The 25,553-nt window shown below is 44.5% G+C and overlaps 1 protein-coding gene across 2 annotated transcripts in view; it reads right to left on the bottom strand.

The window, feature by feature from the left end:
- The window catches only part of LOC137529001 (cytochrome P450 2B4-like), an 81,119-nt gene that overhangs the window by 19,441 nt on the left and 36,125 nt on the right, over nt 1-25,553 (bottom strand). For both annotated transcript variants that reach the window (XM_068250859.1, XM_068250858.1), the window contains exons 4-6: nt 17,486-17,635; nt 14,309-14,469; nt 2,844-3,017 (exon numbers count right to left, since the gene is read on the bottom strand). In XM_068250859.1, coding sequence (XP_068106960.1) covers nt 2,844-3,017; nt 14,309-14,469; nt 17,486-17,635 — 485 coding nt within the window. The remainder of the gene's footprint in view (nt 1-2,843; nt 3,018-14,308; nt 14,470-17,485; nt 17,636-25,553) is intronic.

Consider the following 25,553-nt stretch of genomic DNA (forward strand, 5'->3'; position numbering starts at 1 on the left):
TGTTGTTGTTTTTTTTTTCCCTTGAATCTTCCCTTTAAGGTATGGCTCTGATTTTGATCCCGAGCTTTAATACCCATTCCATATCGGCTGATAATTTATCAGATGCAGCTATCATGCTCGCTTTTTTCTCTCCCTGGACTTACTAAACGGATTCCTTTACTCACCCTGGTTCACAGAGGGGAAATCTGCTGGCCATACACTTTAAAGCTTGTGGAGGATAAAAACAATCAATGTCTACCAAAAGCAAGGGCGTAACAATAGACTCTGCAAGGATTGAAGCCGCAGGGGGGCCCAGTGATTTCTAGTTACGCCCCTGACCTAGGGCCACTTTCAGATGGACGGTTGACAATTGGTGAATTCACCGCCTGTCAGCTGCTCTCCAGCAAGGGCGGTTGTGTTTGTTAATGCTCTGTAGCAGTGCTGGACAGGTGCCCCTCCCTCCATGGAGTTACATGGTGTTACAACCGCTGCATGTGGCTGCATTTAAATTGCACCAGAATGGCGCTTGTGGATGGCAGATGGGACACTGAACTGCCTGTCAAGCGCACAGTTTAGCCGCCTATCTGAAAGAGGCCTAATACTGATTAATTTTCTGCTCTGCCTCCTTGCACCTATAATTATACAACATTTCAGATGAAATATTGTGTAATATTGATTGCAGCACGTCAGCTGCTGGCAATAAATTGCCCAGTGCAGTACTGAGTACAGCTCCTGTTTGCAACCGCATCCCCCTTTCCCCATTACTTTTTTAGAACCAATATTCTAAAGAATGTGTGCAATATTAGGGCAATAGTCTCACAAAATATTCTTTGGGGTGCCCTAATGTTTCATCATTTTTTTTTAGCTTCAATTTTTTTGTTACATCTAGTTTGTGTAAAATACAAAGTAAATGGACAGTTTTAGTCTGTCATTGTAGCTTAATGTTATGGATCTTAAAGAGAACCGAGGTGTGTTTCTGCCATCAATATTAGGACACAGAGGCACATTCTGCATACAATGCCCAGCCTCTGTGTGCTATAGTGTGCCCCCGCTAGCAACACGCAGATTGTCGCTAGCTGGCTGTTTACCTTTAGGATGTCACTCAGCGCGGCTCCCCCGCCTCCTCTATAGTGCGGCTCCCCGCCTGCATCCTTTCCCTCCCCGCCTCCGTAAGCTTCCTCTAATCGGCCTACAGAGGCAAGGAAGGAAGAGACGCAGGCGGGGAGCCACGCTATAGAGGAGGCGGGGAGCTGCGCTGTGACATCCTAGAGGTAAACAGCCAGCTAGCGACAATCTGCGTGCTGCTAGCGTGGCAGTTTGTATATTGGGGGACAGCAGAGAATGGGAGGGAGAGTGGGGGTCACACTATAAGGACACAGTGGCTGGGCATTGTATGCAGAATGTTCCTCTGTGTCCCAATATTGATGGCAAAAACCCACCTCAAGTTCACTTAAAAAAAAAAAAACAAGGAGTAGTGAAGAGAACAAATTTCGCATAGATGTGATTTTGCGTTGAGATCCGCAATTAGGAAATTGTAATGTGACATTTTGGAAAAAAAATTAATTTTGTCTGTAATTTTATTAAAAAAAGTAAAAAAAATAATTTGCAAAAATAAAATTTATTTTAAAAATGCTAAGGAAAAATGGTTTTTAAACTGCCATTTTTCTGAGTTTAAAAAACCATGTTTCCTTTGCATTTTTAAAATCGATTTTATCAAAAACGACAAGGTTTTAACATTTTTTTTTTCTACTTTTACCGACTATTCTCCTTAATATATGTTTTGTAAAAATAGCACGTATAGGGCTTTGCTATACACCACTAAAGTTGGCACAATATCATTATACCATTATGGAAAATTATGAATTTACAAATCGTAAACACCTATGGGTGTAATTGCGAAAAACAAATGCACGCAAAATTTTGTGTAATCGTAATTAGCTGGTTTACGATCATCATTAGTAAGAAGGATGCATTAGCAACATCCATATTTGGTCTGTTTAGCAAAATATTCTTTCACTGAGTCCTGATGGTCTGTCTCTTGAAGGATGCTCACAATCACTGTTTCTAAAATCTGGCCAATCAGCTCTTGAGAGTAAGCAAAAATATTTGTAATCGTTATAACCAATAACAAACTGAATATAAAACCTAAACTACTCTCAATGTCATATAGTAAAAATATTAAAAACACAAAGTTACAGGATGGCAGAGTGTTCTCCCGAGGCACTACATTTTGAAACCTGCAAGCAATGTGTGCCATGGGAATGCTCCTTGTCAGCTGTGAGCTAGGAATGTCTCACGTTGCCTGCTGGCTGTCATGGGCAGCATGGTGGCATAGTGGATAGCACTCTTGCCTTGCCGCACTGGGTCCCCGGTTTGTATCCCAGCCAGGTCAACATCTGCAAGGAGTTTGTATGTTCTCCCCATATCTGTGTGGGTTCCCTCTGGGCTCCCCGGTTTCCTCCCACATCCCCAAAAATATACAGATAAGTCAAGTGGCTTCCCCCTAAAATTGGCCCTAGACTACGATACATACACTACACCATATAGGCATATAAATGTGGTAGGGATTAGATTGTGAGCTCCTCTGAGGGACAGTTAGTGACAAGACTATATATACACTCTGTAAAGTGCTGCAGAATATGTTGACGCTATATAAATACTAAAATAATATTAATAATGTCCAGGACAAACTCATGGGTGGCAAGTGCAACAGCACACCCCACTGACAAAAATCAAACACACTGTTGAAATCCAGCAGTTGTGTGACTGTTTTTTTATGTATAGTGATACTAAATGTATGCTTACTTCTACTTTCTTTTTCACTAAGCAGCTCTAAATATGATTTTTACCTGGGATAACCTTACCTCCTGCATCCTTATTAGGAAACAGTCTATATAGTCCCTAGGACAGTTGAGGTCCAGCGTCTCTTGATGTTCATTGATTTTGTCCTTGACAAATGTTTTCAGAGTTTCTAGATTCTTGAAAGCTTTATGATGAGGGCCAGGCATATGGAGAAGCCAAGGGAAGACATTCAAAAGCTATAATGGGGATACAAATAGTATTATACACAGTATGTCCCCATTATAGACAAAGTCTATATATCCCAAAGATCCCCATTCCCAGCTCTAGCTGTTATTTTTCAGAATTTTTCAATGGAAGTGTGTAGAATAAGGAAAATCTCTAAGCAAATACAACCCCATGTCCAAACAAACATTAGGACATTGTCTCAAAAAAAAGACATAAAATGGGAAATGCCATATTTCATTGAAAATAGTACAAAAACAACAAATCAAATATAAAAATTAATAAATGACATTGTTTTAGAAGCAACACAAACATTGTCGAAAAAAACAATACCCATCAGGAATGTCTATTGCAAAAATGCAGTCGACAAAAATAGACAGAGTACTAACAAACATGTGTAAATAGAACTGAAGGAACATATGGAACTATTCTGCATGTCCAATGGACCACTGCAGTTTACTCCAGCAAATAGACAAGCTGGATACCTTGTGTGAACTGACCCCAAATCCTCTAGAGACACTGAAGCGAGAATAAATCTCGCTTTAGTGCTTATATTCAGCAGGGGCATGTTTGCCCCTGCTAAAACGCCGCTATCCCGCGGCTAAACGGGGGTCCCTTACCCCCCAAACCCACTCCTGCAAAATCTACGACCAACTTGGTCGTAGATTTTGCTGCTGTTGAGGCAGGGCTAACGGCTGCAGTCCTGCCTCTCAGCGCCGTCTATCAGCGGCGCATCCCCGCCTCTCCCCCGCCCCTCTCAGCGAAGGCAGACTGAGAGGGGCGGTGGAGAGGTGGAGATACGCGCTGATAGACGCGCGTGAGGCAGTGCCTCAATGCGGAATACATCCCCCGCTGCACGGAGGGGATTTGGTGCCCCTGCTGAAGCGAGATTTATTCTCGCTTCTGTGTCTCTTTAACCACTTCATCCCAAAGGGGTGTTTACCATAACAAGAGCGATTTTCACCTTTCAGTGCTCATCCCTTTCATTTGCCAATAGCTTAATCACTACTAATCACAATGAAATGATCTATATCTTGATTTTTTTTCACCACCACTTAAGGTGGCCATACCAGAATCAGAATCAGAATCAGTTTTATTTCGCCAAGTACAGCAAGAGCCATAATCTGAATTATTTGTGGTACACATGGCATAGACAGATACAACAGCACATACAATTTGAAATGCAGTAATCAGATATACAGAGGAGGCAGCGACGGGGACCAGCTGTCGGCCCGGCAATTATGAGTGCAGGCCGGACTGGGGAAAGTCAGAGTTCAGTGACCGAACGGCCTGGGGAAAGAAGGTGTTCTTCCGCCTGGTGGTTTTGGATGGTATAGTCCTGAAGCGGCGGCCCAACGGGAGGAGCCTGAAGTAGTGGCTGCCAGGGTGAGAGGGGTCACGGGAGATCATGGTGGCCCTCTTACTCAATCTAGCGGAGTGGAGGAGATCAAGAGGTGGAAGAGGAGACCCGATGATTCTCTCTGCATCAGCTATGACCCTCTGCAGTTTATGTTTATCACTGGCCGATGCACCCGCGTACCAAACAATGACTGAGGAGCAGAGGATGGATTCTATGGTGGCGGTATAGAAGCTGGCCAGCAGCTCCCGTGGCATGCCAAATCTCTTCAGTTGGCGCAGGAAGAACAGCCTCTGTTGGGATTTCTTTTGAATTTTAGTGGTGTTCTGCCCCCATTTCAGATTATTGGTGAGAGTCGTGCCAAGGAACCGAACCGATGACACTATAGAAACTTCTGTTCCTCCAATGAGGACAGGCGAGGGGGGGGGAGGGTTCCTCCTGAAGTCTACAACTAGTTCAACAGTCTTTGCTGTGTTGAGAACTAGGTTGTTCTCCCTGCACCAATTGCATATTCTCTCGACCTCGCTCCGGTATTCATGCTCTCCGTTGCTTCCAATTAGGCCAATAATGGTGGTGTCATCACTGGTCGATGTGCCATTAGATCGACCAGCTGACAGATCCCTATCTGATCGAATCTGATCAGATAGGGATCGTATGGCTGCCTTTACTGCAAACAGATTGTGAATCGATTTCAGCCTGAAACCGATCACAATCTGTTCAGCTGCTCCTGCCGCCTGTCCCCCCCCCCCCGTATACATTACCTGAGGCTGGCTCCCGGGCGTCTTCTCCGCACTGCACCGCACCGCTGTTCTTGCTCCATCCCGGCGCTTCCTGTGTTACTCCGTGACCAGGAAGTTCAAATAGAGCGCCCTCTATTTCAACTTCCTGGTCACCGGAGTGACACAGGAAGTATAAGCGTACACTGGGACATGCAGAAATACGGTGCAGCGAGGAGAAGAGGACCCCGGAGCCAGCTTCAGGTAATGTATACATGCTCGGATCGGGCCCGAATCGTACGCCGCAAGCGACGCGCTCCTACCGCCGGCCGATCGAGGGTAATTTCCCGCACGTCGCGATCGACGGACCGATCCGATTTCGGGAGGGAATCGGATCGGCGGGTGCGTTTAGCGCAAGCGATTGGCAGCAGATTCGATCCCAGGATCGGATCTGCTGTAGAAACGGCCGTGAATCGAGCCAGTGTATGGCCTGCTTTAGGCTTTTTGAGGTTGATATTTGTTTTCAGTAATTACTTTATTTTCAATGCATTTTAAAGGGAAAAACAAGGAAAAAAATGAAAAAATACACAATTTCTCCTATTTCATCCCCTATAGTTTTAATATAAACACTGCTACTGTGCATAAAACCCACGTGTTTTATCTGCCTATTTGTCCTGGTTATCACAAGATTTTAATTATGTCCCTAGTACAAAGTATGGTGACAATATATTATTTGGAAATAAAGGTGTACTTTTTCTAGGGTGTTTTTTTTCAGTAATCTCACGTGCACTTAAAATTTTGTGTAATCGTAATTAGCTGGTTTAGGATCATCATTAGTAAGAAGGATGCATTGACAACATCCATATTTAGCCTGTTTATCAAAATATTCCTTCACTGAGTCCTGATGGTCTGTCTCTCGAAGGATGCTCACAATCACTGTTTCTAAAATCTGGCCAATCAGCTCTTGAGAGTAAGCAAAAATATTTGTAATCATTATAACCAATAACAAACTGAATATAAAACCTAAACTACTCTCAATGTCATATAGTAAAAATATTAAAAAGTTACAGGATGGCAGAGTGTTCTACCGAAGCACTACATATTGAAAGCTGCAAGCAATGTGTGCCATGGGCATGCTCCTTGTCAGCTGTGAGCTAGGAATGTCTCACCTTGCCTGCTAGCTGTCATGGGCAGCATGGTGGCATAGTGGATAGCACTCTTGCCTTGCAGCACTGGGTCCCCGTTTTGTATCCCAGCCAGGTCAACATCTGCAAGGAGTTTGTATGTTCTCCCCGTGTCTGCGTGGGTTCCCTCTGGGCACCTCGGTTTCCTCCCACATCCCCAAAAATATACAGATAAGTCAAGTGGCTTCCCCCTAAAACTGGCCCTAGACTACGATACATATACTACACCATATAGACATATAAATGTGGTAGGGATTAGATTGTGAGCTCCTCTGAGGGACAGTTAGTGACAAGACTATATATACACTCTGTAAAGTGCTGCAAAATATGTTGACGCTATATAAATGCTAAAATAATATTAATAATGTCCAGGACAAACTCATGGGTGGCAAGTGCAACAGCACACCCCACTGACAAAAATCAAACACACTGTTGAAATCCAGCAGTTGTGTGACCAGTTTGTTTTTTTATGTATAGTGATACTAAATGCATGCTTACGTCTAGTTTCTTTTTCACTGAGCGCTCTAAATATGAAATATATATACTGTCACAGTTGCAGTTTTAAAACCACACTCTGTCTTTTAATCTATAAAACAAAACAGACTTAACCACCCTGGCGTTCTGATAAGATCGCCAGGGAGGCTGCGGGAGGGTTTTTTTTAAATAAAAAAAAAACTATTTCATGCAGCCAACTGAAAGTTGGCTGCATGAAAGCCCACTAGATGGCGCTCCGGAGGCGTTCTTCCGATCGCCTCCGGCGCCCAGAATAAACAAGGAAGGCCGCAATGAGCGGCCTTCCTTGTTTTGCTTACACCGTCGCCATAGCGACGAGCGGAGTGACGTCATGGACGTCAGCCGACGTCCTGACGTCAGACGCATCCGATCCAGCCCTTAGCGCTGGCCGGAACTTTTTGTTCCGGCTGCGCAGGGCTCAGGCGGCTGGGGGGACCCTCTTTCGCCGCTGCTCGCGGCGAATCGCCGCAGAGCGGCTGCGATCGGGCAGCACACGCGGCTGGCAAAGTGCCGGCTGCGTGTGCTGCACTTTATTTGGGGCAAATCGGCCCAGCAGGGCCTGAGCGGCAGGCTCCGGCGGTACTGGACGAGCTGAGCTCGTCCATACCGCCCAGCTGGTTAATGACCCTTTGAACTTTCCTGCAGATAAACCTTATCTCACGTTGTCTCTCACTGTTTCCTGGCTGTTTAAGTACATCAGAAACAGGACCGTTTTAGACCAAGTTGGGTTGAATAGCTCAGAGAAGCTCCTTTGCATAGATAACAACTGACACTTTAACTCGCCCTGTACTGGAAAATAATATCAGACTCTTTTCTTTCCTACTAATGTTCTATTTCTTAGCTGTACTACACACACAATTCATTATATCATAACTTTATTTTTGTTTCAGGTTGGCTTTAACCCCTGTTTGCAACTATACAGTACATTAATATTATCACAGCACATTCTCCAGGCTAGGAAAACAGTAATATACTAAAGCAAATCTGTGTGTCTTCACACTCCTCTTATGTCCTGGGGCCCAAGCTGTAGCTTGTAGTCTTGTCACTGTGAAATTAATCGATTTACAGAAACAAACTTTCCCTGATCACGTAAAGTAAAATGAACCCACAGCAGTTGAGATTGCTCACTCAGGCGTAAAAAGGGAGAGAATAATGATGTAGTTAATGCACTTGCCCTGGAGGGGAAAAAACTGAATCACAGTGTAGTTATATTGATGACAACACTGTCTCTTGGAGGAAGTCCATTAACATACTTGCATGTTTTTAGATTGTGAAAATAAATCGGAACACCCAGGAAAAACCTGCGCAAGCAAATCCGGTGCAAGACTCCATGATGATAATATCCTGGACAGGATATAAACCTTGGATTATTGTGTTGGAAGCCAAAAATGTTAACCATCTAGCCACTGTGTCACCAACACTTATGCACTAAAAGTGCAAACCATATTTATCCTCTGTAATACAAAGAGAACTAACCACTGATCCAGCACTAGGACATTGGGGCCCAATCTAATTCACTTTTCCTCCCAAGTGCCTGCCACCTGCGCAGCAGAGCGGAACCGATTGGCCTTCGCTATTTCCGCTGGAGCACAAGAAGAAAGATGCTAGTGTGCCTGCGTGCAGTGGCCAGTGGCGGCTCCAGGATTTTTTTTTGGGGGGGGGGGGGTGCTATGCAGGTGCTGGACCAATTTCTGGGGTAGCTGATGACCCGCGCTGCAACAGAAAATGGGTGTGGCTTGGGCGTGGCCATGACCGGATCAGGGTGGAGCTAACTGTAATTTAAAGTGAGCCCGGGGTGAGAGAGATATGGGGGCTGCCATATTTATTTCCTTTTAAACAATACTAGTTGCCTGGCAGCCCTGCTGATCTATTTGGCTGCAGTAGTGAACTAAATTACACCAGAAACAAGCATGCAGCAAATCCTGTCAGTTCTGACAATATTGTCAGAAACCCCTGACCTGCTGCATGCTTGTTCAGGGTCTATGGTTGAAAGAATTAGAGGCAGAGGACCAGCACGGCAGCCAGGCAACTGGTATTGCTTAAAAGGAGATAAATATGGCAGCCTCAATATTATTCTCACCTCCGGTTCCCTTTAAAAGTGCAACACAAAGACAGTGGGCCCAAGTTTTGATGACCCTTTCCCCAGAAAATTCACATAATTGTGCAGGTTTTCTCAAGAAAATACACGTAATGTGAGCAGATTTGCCCAGAAAACACTTTCAATCATGTCGGCAGATTTGACCAGAAAACACGTTCAATTATGTCGGCAGATTTGACCAAAAAACACTTTCAATCATGGGGTAGATTTGACCAGAAAACACGTTCAATCATGTTGGCAGATTTGACCAGAAAATACGTGGAATCATGTGGCAGATTTGACCAGAAAATACATTCAATCATGTCGGCAGATTTGCCCAGAAAATACGTGCAATCATGTAGCAGATTTGACCAGAAAATACGTGCAATCATGTAGCAGATTTGACCAGAAAATACGTGGAATCATGTCGGCAGATTTGCCCAGAAAACACGTGGAATCATGTAGGCAGATTTGCCCAGAAAATACATGCAATCATGTCGGCAGATTTGCCCTTAAAATACGTGCAATCATGTTGGCAGATTTGCCCAGAAAATATGTACAATCATGTAGTGGATTTGACCAGAAAATACATGCAATCATGTCGGCAGATTTGCCCAGAAAATACGTGCAATCATGTAGCAGATTTGACCAGAAAATACATGCAATCATGTCGGCAGATTTGACCAGAAAATACGTGCAATCATGTAGCAGATTTGACCAGAAAATACGTGGAATCATGTCGGCAGATTTGCCCAGAAAATACGTGGAACCATGTAGCAGATTTGACCAGAAAATACGTGCAATCATGTAGCAGATTTGACCAGAAAATACGTGGAATCATGTTGGCAGATGTGCCTAGAAAATACGTGGAATCATGTCGGCAGATTTGCCTAGAAAATACATGCAATCATGTTGGCAGATTTGCCCTGAAAATACGTGCAATCATGTAGCAGATTTGACCAGAAAATACGTGCAATCGTAGCAGATTTGACCAGAAAATACATGCAATCATGTCGGCAGATTTGCCCAGAAAATACGTGCAATAATGTGGAAGATTTGACCAGAAAATACATGCAATCATGTCGGCAGATTTGACCAGAAAATACATGCAATCATGTGGAAGATTTGACCAAAAAATACATGCAATCATGTGGCATACCTGGCCAGAACATACACCTGCTGTACATGCAATCATGTGGCATACCTGGCCAGAACATACACTTGCTGCTAATATAAATAAAAAAAAATACATTTACTCACCTGCAGCACTGCAGACCTCCTCCCGGCCTCTGTCCGACGCGCAGCTCCCACGATCCTCTGCAGAGTGCAGCCGGCAACTGTCTGAAAATCCCGCACTGAGCAGGGCTACGGGAAAATGGTGCCCGAAGCCCTGCGCTGCAGACTCAAAAGTCTCCAGAGCAGGGCTTCGGACGCCATTTTACCGTAGCCCTGCTCTGCCACTGTCAGAGCTGCGGGCTGCTGCTGTCAGTGAACTGAGACGCCAAAAGTCCGTTCACGCTGGCGCAGCCACTGGCAGTGGCGAATGTTATTAATATTGTCATTTGTTCGGGTCACGGCGGGTGTGCCAGCACTTGAAATGGCTGAGGAGAAAGGGTAACCTTATTAGTGTCCAGAGGTTTACCCCTCCTAAGGTAAGTATTAGGTTTTCTTTATTAGGGATGGTCTGCAGAAATTCAGATTTCCGCCAATGCTGATTTTCGATTTCATGGATTTCCGATCGGTTTCCGATTTTCGTGTTCAGATTACAGAGTAGTGGGGTTTTTTTTGGTCATTTTTTGCATTCTCTGAATGGCCAAATACTTCCGAGTTGACTCTGCATTCTCTGATTGGTCCAATGCTTCCAATGCTTTTGTACTAAAATTACAGAGTTCTGGTAATGCAGTATTTCTACAGAAATCCGATTTTCGATCGGTTTCCGAATTCTGAGTAGTGTTTTTTTGTTTTTACATTTTTTGCATTCGCTGATTGGCCAATTACTTTGGAGTTGTTTCTGCATTCTTTGATTGGTCCATTGATTTCGAGTTCTGTGATTGGGCTAAAATTACCGAATTGCAGTAATGCAGTATTTCTGCAGAAATCCAATTTCCGAGTTCCAATCGGAAATTCAGATTTCCGATCGGAAATTCGGAAATTTCAATTCCGCGAAATCCGAATGAGCATCCCTGTTCTTTATACAAAAGTCACAGATTCTCTTTAAGGCCGAGATCCTCACACATTTTTGATACAGCTCAAATGAATTGATGGATCTGAATCAGGAAAGGTGTGGTCCATCAGGTAGAACACATTCCTTTCTTTCTCAGTCCATCCTAAACACTGGCATGGATCTGGCCCTCCAGGCCTGGAGTTCGAACACATGTGCTTTAAAGAGAATCTGTACTCTAATATTCTTACACTAAAAAGCATACCATTCTATTCCTTATTTTCTCATGTGCCCCCTCTGTGCTGTTTCTGCCACTCTCTGCTGCAATCCTGGCTTGCAATTAACAGTTTTAGGCAGTGTTTACAAACAAACTAACCAGCTTGTGATAGGCTCACATAAACAGAGTGTGTGAGTCATACAGAGTGTGCAGGGGGCCTGCAGAGGGTGTGTATCGCTTCTATCCAATCACAAGCAGCCCTGCACATTCCACACATTCAAGCCTTAGCCCGACAGACACGACAGAGGAAAGGAGATAAGTTTTTTTTACAGAGTCAGTGCAATTAGGAAAGGCTGCAGTAAGCCAGAGCACATTAGAACAGGCATAGGAACTTATAGGATAGAAGAACTAAGGCTGAAAAATTTGTTACAGAGTCTCTTTAAGGCAAGAACGTTTTAAAGCATATCTGTACAGGATTAAAACTGGGAATTTTAACTTACCTGGTGCTCCTTCAGGGCACTTGAAACCCCAGGAAAGTAAATGTCCCTTTTTTCAGTTTAGTTTAGGTTGCTTTAGTTTTAGTGACCTTATACAACCTTTTAAGTGATTATTTTTATTTTTTTTTGCTTGGAAAGTGCAGAAAATATATTTTATAAATAATGTGAAAAAAGAGATGAAACATGAGATAGGTTTTGTGACTCAACCTCTGTGTTACTGAGAGCGCTAACTACTAAACCATACAGTTTATGGGTCAGCGACAGTGAGAGAAAGAAAAATAAAAGTTCTACTGCAACATCGGAGCGCTGGTTTTTATAAGTGGACTAGATTTGTAGATATCATTCAATTCCCAAGAAAGTAATAAAAAAAAAAATGGGCTTTATTCTTATTTTGGAATAGCAGGTGAAGATAGCCTGCGTAAGGATTCGGCAGGCCGTCCCTGCCGCTGACTCACGTGCGGTGCAGCGCGGCAAGCAAAGGACGGGTCTCAGTGCGCGCTCCGCCTATGTAAACAGTAGCCACGTGTCTCCCTTCATGTCAGCTGATCAGCTGACACACTGAGCTCTGATTTGTCAGGCTTACTGATGCTCGGATAGTACTTTTTAAATCTGAATTGACCCCAATTCGGATACCTAGATATCCGGATCCGGCTCGGATATTCGAATCCGGCCTTTTAGATATCCGCGTGAACGCGGAAATCCGGTCGCATTATCCGCGGATATCTGCCTATTCGGATATCTGGATAGAAAAAACGGAAGTGCCCTTTAAATAGCTTTAAAAGGGGTTTTGAGGGTAAATGAGGCATGTATCATCATTATTTTGCAAAGGGAAACACTAATTGATGATGTGGGACTTCGAATCCCCCCCCCCCCCCCAAAAAAAAAATGACTGTCAATTAACATTAGGCCTAGATTCCAGACAGCGGTCGTGCAGCCCACATTGTGTCCAAAGTCCAACCGCACAACTGGGACATGACAGTTTTCAGTCAAGACACCTCCAAAAATTGATGCTGCAATTTTGTTTTGGGTTAAATATAGGTGGTATCAGTGGCCTGTGGCACCCTGTCCTGGCAGTGGGAGCTGCACAGGCAGCAGGAGCAGGGCAATGCAGCAGCAGCAGGTGTAACGTGTGCCAGCCAAGAGCATGACGGACGTGGTACGTGGCACTTGCCAAGTGTCACGTGACAAGTGCAGAGTGACGGACAGCAGAGGAGAAGACACTAACTGGTGCACACTAACACATTAATGAATTAACAATAGTAGAGTGATAGTGAAGGGGTTAATCACTGAGCTTATCACTGTGTACAGCCCTTGGCCCAGCAGCAGCACTGCAGCTGTACAGCACACACTCTAACTGTCACACTATGAGACATCAGTCAAGCTAATTAACGATTACTATAGAGTAGTGAAGGGGTTAATCAATGAACAGCTTTAGGTTTATAACTGTGTACAGGCAGCCCTTGCTAGGCCACCAGCACTGCAGCATGTCTCTCAGGAAGCATTCAACAAGCCATAACGATCTGTCTCATCATGGCAGCCCTCCTTATTATACAAGGGGGCTGGCCAGTGTTCCTTTCTGTGATTGGGTGCCAGGCTTAGGCTAGGAGGCCTCTGATTGGCTCAATGAGGTCAGGTGGGGCTGGCCAGGGTTCCCCGTCTGTGATTGGTTGCTAGGGCATCTGCTGGGAGCCCTCTGATTGGCTCCAGGACGTCATCACCTTAGTTACAGTATTTCGGATCCGGATATCCGCGGATATCCGCAGATATCCGGGTCATGCGTCAAACTATTCGCAGATAGCCATCCGGATATCTATAGCTATCCGGGATCCGGAGTCTGACCCGGATAGCGTAAAAAATGCTCGGATATCCGGGCTACTCGGATATCCGGGATCTAGATGAGCATCACTGGTCAGGCTGTGTATTTAAACCTGGTGAGCGCTCCAGTCTTTGCCCGTGATAGCATTCTGCTTTTGGCTTGCTGGGTTTGCGCTCTCGTATTGGATACTTTGTTACTGACTTCTGCTTTTTCCTGACCACGCTTCTGTTTGATTACCTGCTGCTAACCTCTGCTTATTCCTGACAATGCTATTGGCCTGATTACCTGTTGCTGACCTTGGCTGTTACTGGATATTGCAAGAACGCTGCCTGCCCTGAACTTGCTTTCACAACAACGATTAATCTGGACTTCTATACCTCTGGTCCTGTCCTGCTTCAATCATCTGGACTGCCTGCACTACTAGGCCTCAGGTGACTATACCTCGCCTTATATATACTGTACTCATTGCTTTATCTGTCTCAGGTGCTATTGGTGAGTTACTATATGTCAGTGTGTATGCCACATCTACCTGCAGGTTATGTTATAGTTTATGCTAGATAGGAGTTCTGTCGCAGGTGTTAGGGCTGGGTTATAGGTCAGTCATATGGGCATACGGCCTGACCTATAGTGGTTGACCAGACAAGCCTGGCAGCCTGAACCATAGAGCCAATTTCCATAAATCACTTTCAGGCTTGCTTCTGCCATACAGTGAAACCAATGTTTCCCCTTCCCAGCCCTGAAACAAAAAGCCATGTAGAGATTCTTACCTGCCCGGTACGCGAGTTCACTATGCTGAAGGCTTCTTTGAGCAGAGCAAGAAGATCAAGGAACGTCTCATCTTCATAATCAAAACGCTCACCAAAAACAATGGAACAGATCACATTTGACACGGCAAGAGTCAATAGGTAGGTGGGGTCAAAAGCTGAACCTGGAAGAAGATTAAAACGGTCTGTTATCATTATAGGACCACTATTGTGAAAAATTGTAAAATTTAAAAATACTTATAAACATATACAAATAAGAAGTGGGTTTCTTCCAGAGTAAAATAAAACATGAATCACTTTTCTCTTATGTTCCTGTTTCTTACAGTAGGAAGTAGAAATCTGACAGAACAGACAGGTTTTGGACTAGTCCATCTCTTCATGTGGGATTCTCAGCATGACCTTTATTGTTTATAAAGACACTCACTGAAAAACATTTATAAAAGATGCTGGCAAGCATCCCTGCTTGCTGCACACTTTTTGGCAGTTGGACGGAGAAATTGCCATTCACTAAGTGCTCTTGAAAATAAATAAAACCCTGAGAATCACTCATGTGGAGATGGGCTAGTCCAAAACCTGTCGGTAATGTCAGATTTCTACTACCTTCTGCAAATGACAGCTACATATGATAGGAGAAAAGTAATCCATGGTTCATTTTACTCTGAAAGAAATATACTTCTTATTTGTATGTTTTACATGTATTTAAATTTTGCAGTTTTCATGATAGTGGTCCTTTGACATAAAAAAAAAAAGGTACCAATGTGGGTGGCTCTATCAGGTGGACTTCTGTTCTAAATTGGCAAGCCAAGGATAACTTAAACAGCCCAAGCTATTCTCTCAAACACAAGAAACCAGCTACCCCCCCTCCCCCCCCCCCCCCCCCCCCAGGCATCACCCAATCCCATGCACGCCTCCAGGACTTCTCAACAGCCATTCAGGCTACACTAAGCCCTGGAGCCCCACCCCCCCTTATATAAGGCAGGCTCGCTGGCCATGACACTCACTCGTGTGCCTGCTGCAAATAGACAGACTAGGGAGAGCTGCTGCAGATTTTTTTCTCCTAGGGAAAGATTAGTTAGGCTCTTGGCTTGCTCCTGGCTGATTGTTTTTGCTAAAATAGCACCCCTCAACAGCTGTTTTGAGAGCTAATGTTTTCCTGATGTGTTTTTTTTTGTGTGTGTTGCTCACTGACACTGACATTATACAGCCCTATCTGTTGCAGCTGGACCTTGGTAATTGTTATTACTGTGCCAGCCAGCCCCTGCCTAACTATCTATACTGGGACACCTACCTATGCCTACCTAACTACTGGGGCACCTACTTACCTATACGGGGACACCTACCTACCTACCTATACTAGGGGACCTACCCAGAGCAGGGACAAGGTCCTCCAGCACCCAAGGCAAAGACACCAAAGTGCGCCCCTCCACCCCTCCCACCCCAGCTGTCACTCACTGATTGCTGTTAGACTAAGAGGGCCACAGGACCCACAACCTCCCCAACACCTTAATATCTAGTTATGTGGCTTGCAGTCACTGCTATGCATCCCCTTTTCTTATTTCTTTCTGCTTCATACACAATAAGGAATGACAGCTGAATGAATTCTGCGCCCCCTCCTACACTGTGCCCTGAGGCTGGAGCCTCTCCAGCCTATGCCTCGGCCCGGCCCTGGACCTACTTATGCCTACCTTCCTATACTGGGACTCCTACCTATGCCCTAGCTAACTACTGGGACACCTACCTATGCCTACCTACCTACTATACTGGGTCTCCTACCTATGTCTAGCTAACTATTGAGGCACCTATCTATGCCTACCTACCTATACTGGGACTCCTACCTATGCCTACCTACCTATACTGGGTCTCCTACCTATGTCTAGCTAACTACTGAGGCACCTACCTATGCCTACCTACCTATACTGGGACTCCTACCTATGCCTACCTACCTATACTGGGACTCCTACCTATGCCTAGCTAACTACTGGGACACCTACCTATGCCTACCTACCTATACTGGGTCTCCTACCTATGTCTAGCTAACTACTGAGGCACCTACCTATGCCTACCTACCTATACTGGGACTCCTACCTATGCCTACCTACCTATACTGGGACTCCTACCTATGCCTAGCTAACTACTGGGACACCTACCTATGCCTACCTACCTATACGGGGTCTCCTTCTTATGTCTAGCTAACTACTGGGACACCTACCTATGCCTACCTACCTATACTGGGACTCCTAACTATGCCTACCTAGATACAAGAAGATAATAAGGTTGTTGCTTCATTGTGGACAGACCAAATTTGATCAGCTGGACAGTCACTGTTGTTCTATCATTGAGCAACCACAGCCCGGCGACCATATGGGCTTGAAAACCGCCATGGCCTATACTCTGGCCACGGTGCGCACCAGTCCAGCATGGCCGTCACTACGCAAACAGCTGTTTGCGGTGCGTTACACAGTGAGTTTGGTGTGTCAGTATGAAGCAGAACTCTAATTACACTCCCTGATTGATGTATACACATGCAAGATGTTTGAAAGCACTTTAGGCCTGCAATTTAGCATTCAATGTGATTTCTACCCTTAAAACGCTGCTTTGCGTCAAATCCAGATTTTTCCCCGGGACTTTGGGCATGTATCCCACTCCGCCATGCCCCCCTCCAGGTGTTAGACCCCTTGAAACATCTTTTCCATCACTTTTGTGGCCAGCATAATTTTTTCTATTTTTCAAAGTTCGCATCCCCATTGAAGTCTATTGCGGTTCGCAAACTTTTCCGCAAACCGAACCTTCCGCGAAGGTTTGCGAACCGGGTTCGCGAACCGAAAATCGGAGGTTCGCGACATTTCTAATTAACATTCATCTGCAGGTTGTACAGTAGTGGAAACAAGAGAAATAGCAGAACCCGATCGTATCCGTTCTACTGCGCTGGCACGAGTTATTTGTATCTGCGCAGTAGAGCAGATACGATCGGGTTCGGCTATTTCCGTCTAGCCCAAGAGGTAAATATATCACTGCTTGTCAAGCCTGTTGGGGGGGGGGGGGGGGGTTCGGAGGAGCCAGCGCTGGATTCCTCCAAGCATCAGAGGTCGGGGAAGCTTCATTGGGACCCTGAGATTTTCCCCTCCTGAGGTAAGTATCCCCCAGAGGGATTTTTTTGTTAGAGGTTCTCTTTAAACTCACCTGCTTTTTTTCTAAACTCATCTCTGAGACACCGAGACTCTTCCTGGATGCGTTCTTCAATGCTTCTCTTTCCCATCCCAAAATTTCTCAGCGTGGTGAGTGAGAATCGCCGCAGCTGTTTCCAGCGTTCCCCGTTGCTCAAAATCACCCCTGTGCACAGAAGCCTGAATGTCATTCTTAAAACAACCATTTAAAACAAAACTAAAGAAAAAGAAGTAAGGCAACATAGCAACTATAATGGAGTATTATTGGTATAACCTTATATGTTAAAACATGTTTTAATAGATACTTTCCATAACTATGTTTGGAAGAACGCCTGTTGCATCCAGCTGATGAGAGTAGAATGCAGTTAATTATTCAGGATACCCACTATTAAATATCCTGGTTTCAGCATTAGAAACACTTCCTATAGTTATATATTGCTGTATATTGGTATGTAGCCTAGCTGGAGTATAGCGTAATCCACACTGATAAGGAACTACAGCCATAAAACTCTTGCCTTCAAGAGAACAGCTTCTGAGTGCGAGGGATAGATAAAGAAAAGGTCAATAGTTCATATATTTTAACTCTGGAACATTGACACTGTGTAAAAGACTATTCATTTATATAAGACAATACAACATTTAACCTACATTTTACCTTTTAAAAAGGAAGGGGAATTGGAATTCTAAAAAACAAAACTTTTTTAGGAGTAGGAGGATAGATAAATTGTTTATTTCACAGGTTTATTTGTCAGAGTTTCCTTTAAGGCTAATAATCAGAGTCAATAGCTAAGATACCTTAGAAAGCTACCGCCCTAGAAATTACTAAAAGGAGCTGATCACAACTTAATTCCTTTTAGAGATACAACATTTTCCTATAACCATAAAATAACTAACAAGTAGTGCCACGAGGTAGAACTACTTTCAAACTGTCTCATTATAATTACAAGTAACTAAACTAACTCTGCATGGTGGAAAAAAAATATACGACATTAAGCTATACAAAGGTTTAGTGTCTTTTCAGTGTGTTCTTTTCCTTTCTGTTCCTTTCCTGTTCAGGCTCTATATTATTTTATTATTTTTTTTTTTTTATTGATATTGCCAACCCTAAATAATTTGGGATACATCATTATAATATAGGCAATAAACTGACGGAGGGCCTACGGGCCCATCTGGTTCCGCCAGTTGATTTCTAAGTCTATACACCTTGCTGCTTACCCATTGGGTTTAGTAAATGGCAGACAAGAGGTAAATTGGGTAATAACTAAGGAGATTACCCCTGGTATTATTATCATTACAGATGATGTATATGACACCTACCTTATATTTGACAAAACCTTCTCTGTATGTGATATAATGTATCATGTTGTTTATCAATAAAAAATCTTTATGATGGAAAAAGGAGCTGATCACATTGGCCACAAATCACTAAGTGCATCTCCTGTCTTTAACCACTTGAGGACCACAGTCTTTCTACCCCTTAAAGCGGAATATAACCCTGCATTTCAACTTTGCTCTAAAACATTATTTACAGTATATTATATGCAACCAGCATTTTTTTTTTTACTAGACCAGCATTGGAAGGGTTACACAGGGCTTTAAAGTCCCTGGAGATTTTTGCAGACCATCCGAACTTGAGTTAGATACTTTTTGTTTACACAAATGTATCTAAGTGTTTATTGTGACTCATCTCTCTCGGAGAAGGAGTTGGAAGACAGCCAAAGAGTGTGTAACATTTCTAAATATATACATATAACTAAATAGAATGTAACTATCTGAACGTCTGCTCAGAACTTAAAGAGACTCCGTAACAAAAATTGCATCCTGTTTTTTATCATCCTACAAGTTCCAAAAGCTATTCTAATGTGTTCTGGCTTACTGCAGCACTTTCGGCTATCACAGTCTCTGTAATAAATCAATGTATCTTTCCCTTGTCAGACTTGTCAGCCTGTGTCTGGAAGGCTGCCAAGTTCTTCAGTGTTGTGGTTCTGCTATGAATTCCCCCTTCCAGGCCCCTCTATGCACACTGCCTGTGTATTATTTAGATTAGAGCAGCTTCTCTCTTCTCTCTTATCTTTTACAAGCTGGATAAATCGTCCTCTGAGCTGGCTGGGCTTTCACATACTGAAGAATTACAGACAAGGGCAAAGCTGTTTGCAGGAGAAAAAAGAGCAGCCTGAAACTTCAGTGCGTGAGAACTGCAGGGAGAAAGAAACACACAAATGATCTCTTGAGATTCAAAAGGAAGGCTGTATACAGCCTGCTTGTGTATGGATGTATTTTCTATGTGTGGACATACTGTACATCAACCTACTTCCTGTTTTGGTGGCCATTTTGTTTGTTTATAAACAAACTTTTTAAAACTGTTTTTAACCACTTTTAATGCGGCGAGGAGCAGCGAAATTGTGACAGAGGGTAATAGGAGATGTCCCCTAATGCACTGGTATGTTTACTTTTGTGCGATTTTAACAATACAGATTCTCTTTAAAACCTCTGTGTTTAACCCTTCCAATGCTGGTCTAGTAAAAAAAAATGCTTTTTGCATATAATATGCTGTAAATAATGTTTTAGAGCAAAGTTGAAATGCAGGGTTATATTCCGCTTTAAGTACCAGAGCCTTTTTTTTTCCATTCAGACCACTGCAGATTTAAGGGTTTATTGCTTGGTTATACAACCTACTATCTAAATGAATTTTCCCTCATTTTCTTGTCACTAATACAGCTTTCTTTTGGTGCTATTTGATTGCTGCTGCGATTTTTGGTTTTTATTATATTCATCAAAAAAGACATGAATTTTGTCAAAAAAATGATTTTTTTAACTTTCTGTGATAAAATTTGTCAAATAAAGTAAAATTTCTGTATACATTTTTGTCCAAATGTATTGTGCTACATGTCTTTAATAAAAAAAAAACATTCAGTGTATATGTATTGGTTTAGGTAAAAGTTATAGTGTTTACAAACTATGATGCAAAAAGTGAATTTTCCCATTTTGAAGCATCTCCGACTTTTCTGAGCACCTGTCATGTTTCATGAGGTGCTAAAATTCCAGGATAGTATAAATACCCCCCAAATGACCCCATTTTGGAAACAAGACATCCCAAAGTATTCACTGAGAGGCATGGTGAGTTCATAGAAGATTTTATTTTCTGTCACAAGTTAGCGGAAAATGACACGCTGAGACAAAAAAAAAAAAAGTTTCCATTTCTGCTAACTTGTGACGGAAACAAAAAATGAAATCTGCCACGGACTCCCCATGCCCCTCTCTGAATACCTTGAAGTGTCTACTTTCCAAAGTGGGGTCATTTGTGGGGTGTGTTTACTGTCCTGGCATTTTGTGGGGTGCTAAAATATAAGCAACCCTGTAAAGCCTAAAAGTGCTCATTGGACTTTGGGCCCCTTAGCGCAGTTAGGCTGCAAAAAAGTGCCACACGTGGTATTGCCGTGCTCAGGAGGGGCAGGTTAGGGGCTGATTGATGGGTGGCAGTGACAGGGGGTGATTGATGGGTGATTGACAGGTGATTGACAGGTGATCAGTGGGTTATTACAGGGGGGATAGATGCATACAGTACACAGGAGGGGGGGGGGGGGGTCTGGGGAGAATCTGAGGGGTGGGGGGGGTGATCAGGAGCCCCCAGGGGGCAGTTAGGACCTAAACTAAAAAAATAGCTATAGTGACAGGGAGTGATTGATGGGTGATTAGGGGAGTGATTGGGTGTAAACAGGGGTCTGAGGGGTGGGCAGGGGGGGTCTGAGGGGTGCTGTGGGCGATCAGAGGGAAAGGGGGGCAGGATCAGTGTGTTTGGTGCAGACTAGGGTGGCTGCAGCCTGCCCTGGTGGTCCCTCGGACACTGGGACCACCAGGGCAGGAGGCAGCCTGTATAATACACGTTGTATACATTACAAAATGTATTATACACTTTGTATGCAGCGATCGTGGGGTTAACAACCCGCCGGCGCTTCTGAAAGGCTGGTGGGTTGTCGTCGCGGGTGGGCGGAGCCAGTTGCCGGGAGAAGCGTGCGTCACCAGTGACGCGATCGCTCCCCGGGCATGCCGAAAGGACGCAACGCCGACGGGCGTATTGCGGTCCTTTCGGCGTCTACTTTGCCGCCGCCCATCGGCTGTGGGCGGTCGACAAGTGGTTAATAACAATTCTGAGCTGTTTTTACAGTTATCGCCATGGTAGTATTCACTCATTAAGCAAATTACCTCAGGCTAACCTTAAAATAATGATTATGTCCTTAAATTGTGGAATGATTCCTAAAGTTAACAATGGAATCCTTAAATTAACAACTGAATCCGAAACTTAGACAGAATGTTAACTTACAGAGAGGTTGATAAAAACTGTAAAGTGTGTGAGGAACTATCACTGGGCCTGAGCTGTCATTAACTGGAGTCTTACTAGAGATAGTGGTGTAAAGTGCAGGATTCTGAGCCATCTGCTTCATTTTTTAGTGTTTAACCCTCCTGGCGGTTTGCAAAAAAATCGCCAGGGGGCAGCAAATCTTTTTTTTTAAAATTTTTTTTTTTTTTCCATGTAGCGAGACAAAGTCTCGCTACATGATAGCCGCTGCTCAGCGGCATCCCCCCAGCCCCTCCGATCGCCGCCGGCGATCGGAGATCCGGAGATCCCGTTCAAAGAACGGGATCTCCTGGAGGGCTTCCCCCGTCGCCATGGCGACGGGCGGGATGACGTCACCGACGTCATCGACGTCGTGACGTCAGAGGGGACTCCGATCTGCCCCATAGCGCTGCCTGGCACTGATTGGCCAGGCAGCGCACGGGGTCTGGGGGGGGGGGCGGCCGCGGCGAGAGGAATTGCGGCGGATCTCCGGGTAGCGGCGGCGATCGGGCACTGCACGCAGCTAGCAAAGTGCTAGCTGCGTGCAGCAAAAAAAAAAATTATGCAAATCGGCCCAGCGGGGCCTGAGCGGTGCCTTCCGGCGGCATAGCCCGAACTCAGTTCGGGCTTACCGCCAGGAAGGTTAATACAGGAGAAGGGGACTGTGTATAGAGAGAAATACACATCAGGCACACAGAAAGGGAGGAAGAGAGACACATCAAGCTTATGTATACACACAGCCACAAGCACTCAGGGCCCATTCACACTAGGGCAATTGGCTGGCGTTTACCGCTAATCGCCAAAGCGCTAGCGCTATTTAAAGCGCTAGTGCAATAGTAACTTTATGGCAGTGATCTCACTGCCGTGATTGCCGTAGATGGCAGGCGTTTCGCAATTTAGCGGCAATCGCAACGGCATTACATGCAGCATTTTTCGACAATTCGGAAGCAATCATGATTAGCATACTATAGAAGCGCTAATCATGATCGCTTATCAAATGCAGATTTGAACAGTAATTTTACTACAATAATAGCGGTAAAATCACCCACACAAAACGCATTTTGTCTTTTTAAAGTGTGAATGGGCTCTCACTCTCTTTCCTTCTCTGGCATACTCAAGCTGCAGGCTGGCTGTAATCATGCTGGCAGAGGAGACAGCAGGAGCGGTGTAACTACATCCTGTCTGCATGTGCTCCTCCCCTCCCTATCTACTGCATGTAAGAATAACTACAGAGATGATAACTTAAAGGAGAAATGTAGTGAGAGGTATATGGAGGCTGCCATATTGATTTCCTTTTAAAGAGTAACTGTCAGGCTGCAAAAGCTAATTTAAACCTCTAGTCTCCTGTGTTAAACAGTTTAGAAGGAAGCCAAAAAGGCAATACTGAAGTTAAAAATCTCTCTTAGTTTTGATGTGTGCTGACCTGCAAGGATGTTAGACCCAAGCTCTTAAGAAGCCGAGAGCCGCATACCATACAGCAAAGCATTCTGGGGCCCTCCCCTCGGCTGCTAGTGATAAGTTACAGGGCTTGTGTTACAACAGCAGCAGCTCACAACACTGAAAAAACTCCTGGCAGAGTACACTGCAGGAGTCCGCTATTGTTCCTAGCCACATGGCTAATTAATATTCACTGCACAGTAGTGTTATTCAGTACCAGCTTTTCTGTGGGTGGAATCATCAGGAAGCAGGCAGGACATGATCACACATTTGGCTTCATAGGAGACAGACAAACATGGAACCTGCCATGAGCTGTCAGGAGTATAATTCTCTGCAAATACTATATACAAATTCTGTGAAATCCAAACGTGGACAGTGAAATGCATATGTAATGTAAGTACAGCCAATGTTTAGCTACTGATATATGTGTTTATTTTCTCTGAGACCCTATACCTAACAGCTCCTCTTTAAGCAATACCAGTTGCCTGGCAGCCCTGCTGATCCTCTGCCTCTAATACTTTTTGCCCTAGACCCTGAACAAGCATGCTGCAGAGCAGGTGTTTCTGCCATTTTTGTCAGATCTGACAAGATTAGCTGCATGTTTGTTTCTGGTGTGATTCTGCAGGCAGATAGCTCAGCAGGGCTGCCAGGTAACTGATATTTCTTAAAAGGAAATCAATATGGCAACCTCCATATACCTCTCACTAAAGTTCTCCTTTAACCCTCCTGGCGGTTTGCTAAAAAATCGCCAGGGGGCAGCAAATCTTTTTTAAAAATTTTTTTTTTTGTTTTTTCATGTAGCGAGACAAAGTCTCGCTACATGATAGCCGCTGCTCAGCGGCATCCCCCCAGCCCCTCCGATCGCCTCCGGCGATCGGCGAACAGGAGATCCCGTTCAAAGAACGGGATCTCCTGGAGGGCTTCCCCCGTTGCCATGGCGACGGGGCGGGATGACGTCATCGACGTCGTGACGTCAAAGGGGATTCCGATCCACCCCATAGAGCTGCCTGGCACTAATTGGCCAGGCAGCGCACGGGGTCTGGGGGGGGGGGCGGCTGCGGCGCGACGGATAGCGGCGGATCGGCGGGTAGCGGCGGCCATCGGGCACTGCACGCAGCTAGCAAAGTGCTAGCTGCGTGCAGCAAAAAAAAAATTATGCAAATCGGCCCAGCGGGGCCTGAGCGGTGCCTTCCGGCGGCATAGCCCGAGCTCAGCTCGGGCTTACCGCCAGGAAGGTTAAGGACTGGAAGATAAGATAACACTCACCATAAAAACTTAACATAAGGCAAGCTTTTTTAGTGAATTAACACTTAAAATACCGATTGATGTGTTGTGATAAGTTTTCACTTGCCTTATTTTCCCCAGCATCATCTTTAGCCCCATCTACACCATACCATTTTTTGTCCGATTCGAATCAATTCTATTCGATTCATTGATTTGATTCAATTCAATCCGACTTGTCCAATCGGGATTCGATTCAATTTGCCATTGCAAAACAATGGCAAATTGAATCAAATTGAATCCCGATCGGGCATGTCAGATTGAATTGAATCAAATCAATGAATCGAATCGGACAAAAAAATTGTAAGGTGTAGATGGGGCTTTAGTGAATTGTGGCCATTGTTCAAAATAGTGTGGAGTTTTAGCAACTAGTATTAGCTCTATCTTTCTCAGTAGGAAGGTGGGGTGTCTTGAAACCCTATATCAAAAAAACATACGGAGAAAACGGGAGCCTAGATCATGTAGAATGTTATTGTCAAATGAGTAGAGATAGTAGACAAAAGTGGCTACCCACAAAGGTAGGTTGCAATAGGGGCAACCAACCTCTCAAAGCAGGTGGAGACAACAAACTCACTCGGGGTGTCCAAACTGGACTCGGTGCGGTCACTCTCCTTGCTAGAAAACACTGATTGGCTCTCACAAGACGTGAGGCCAGAGATGAACCCCTCCAACCTTGGCAGGGTGGGGACTACAAAAGCACAATAGGGATAAAGTGGCACCCAGATGTGGATAAAAACTGAGTTCGGACCTATTTCCACTACACGCGGATTCTGGATGCAGAAAACTGACTCCAATTAATGTCTATGGGCCTGTTTCCACTAAATGCGTTTTTTCCAATGCAGATTTCCAATAGGAATTCAGTGGAGTCAGTTTTTCTGTATCCAGAATCCATGTGTAGTGGAAACAGGCCCTTAACCTTTTGCTGACTGCGTCACGCCGATGGGCGTGGCCGCGGTGGCAGCCCCAGGACCGCCTAACGCCAATTGGCGTATATTCCTGGGGCTCTGTTTTGAATGAGATCACGCGCACC

The sequence above is a fragment of the Hyperolius riggenbachi genome, chromosome 8, assembly GCF_040937935.1.
Source record: "Hyperolius riggenbachi isolate aHypRig1 chromosome 8, aHypRig1.pri, whole genome shotgun sequence".
Lineage (NCBI taxonomy): Eukaryota > Metazoa > Chordata > Amphibia > Anura > Hyperoliidae > Hyperolius > Hyperolius riggenbachi.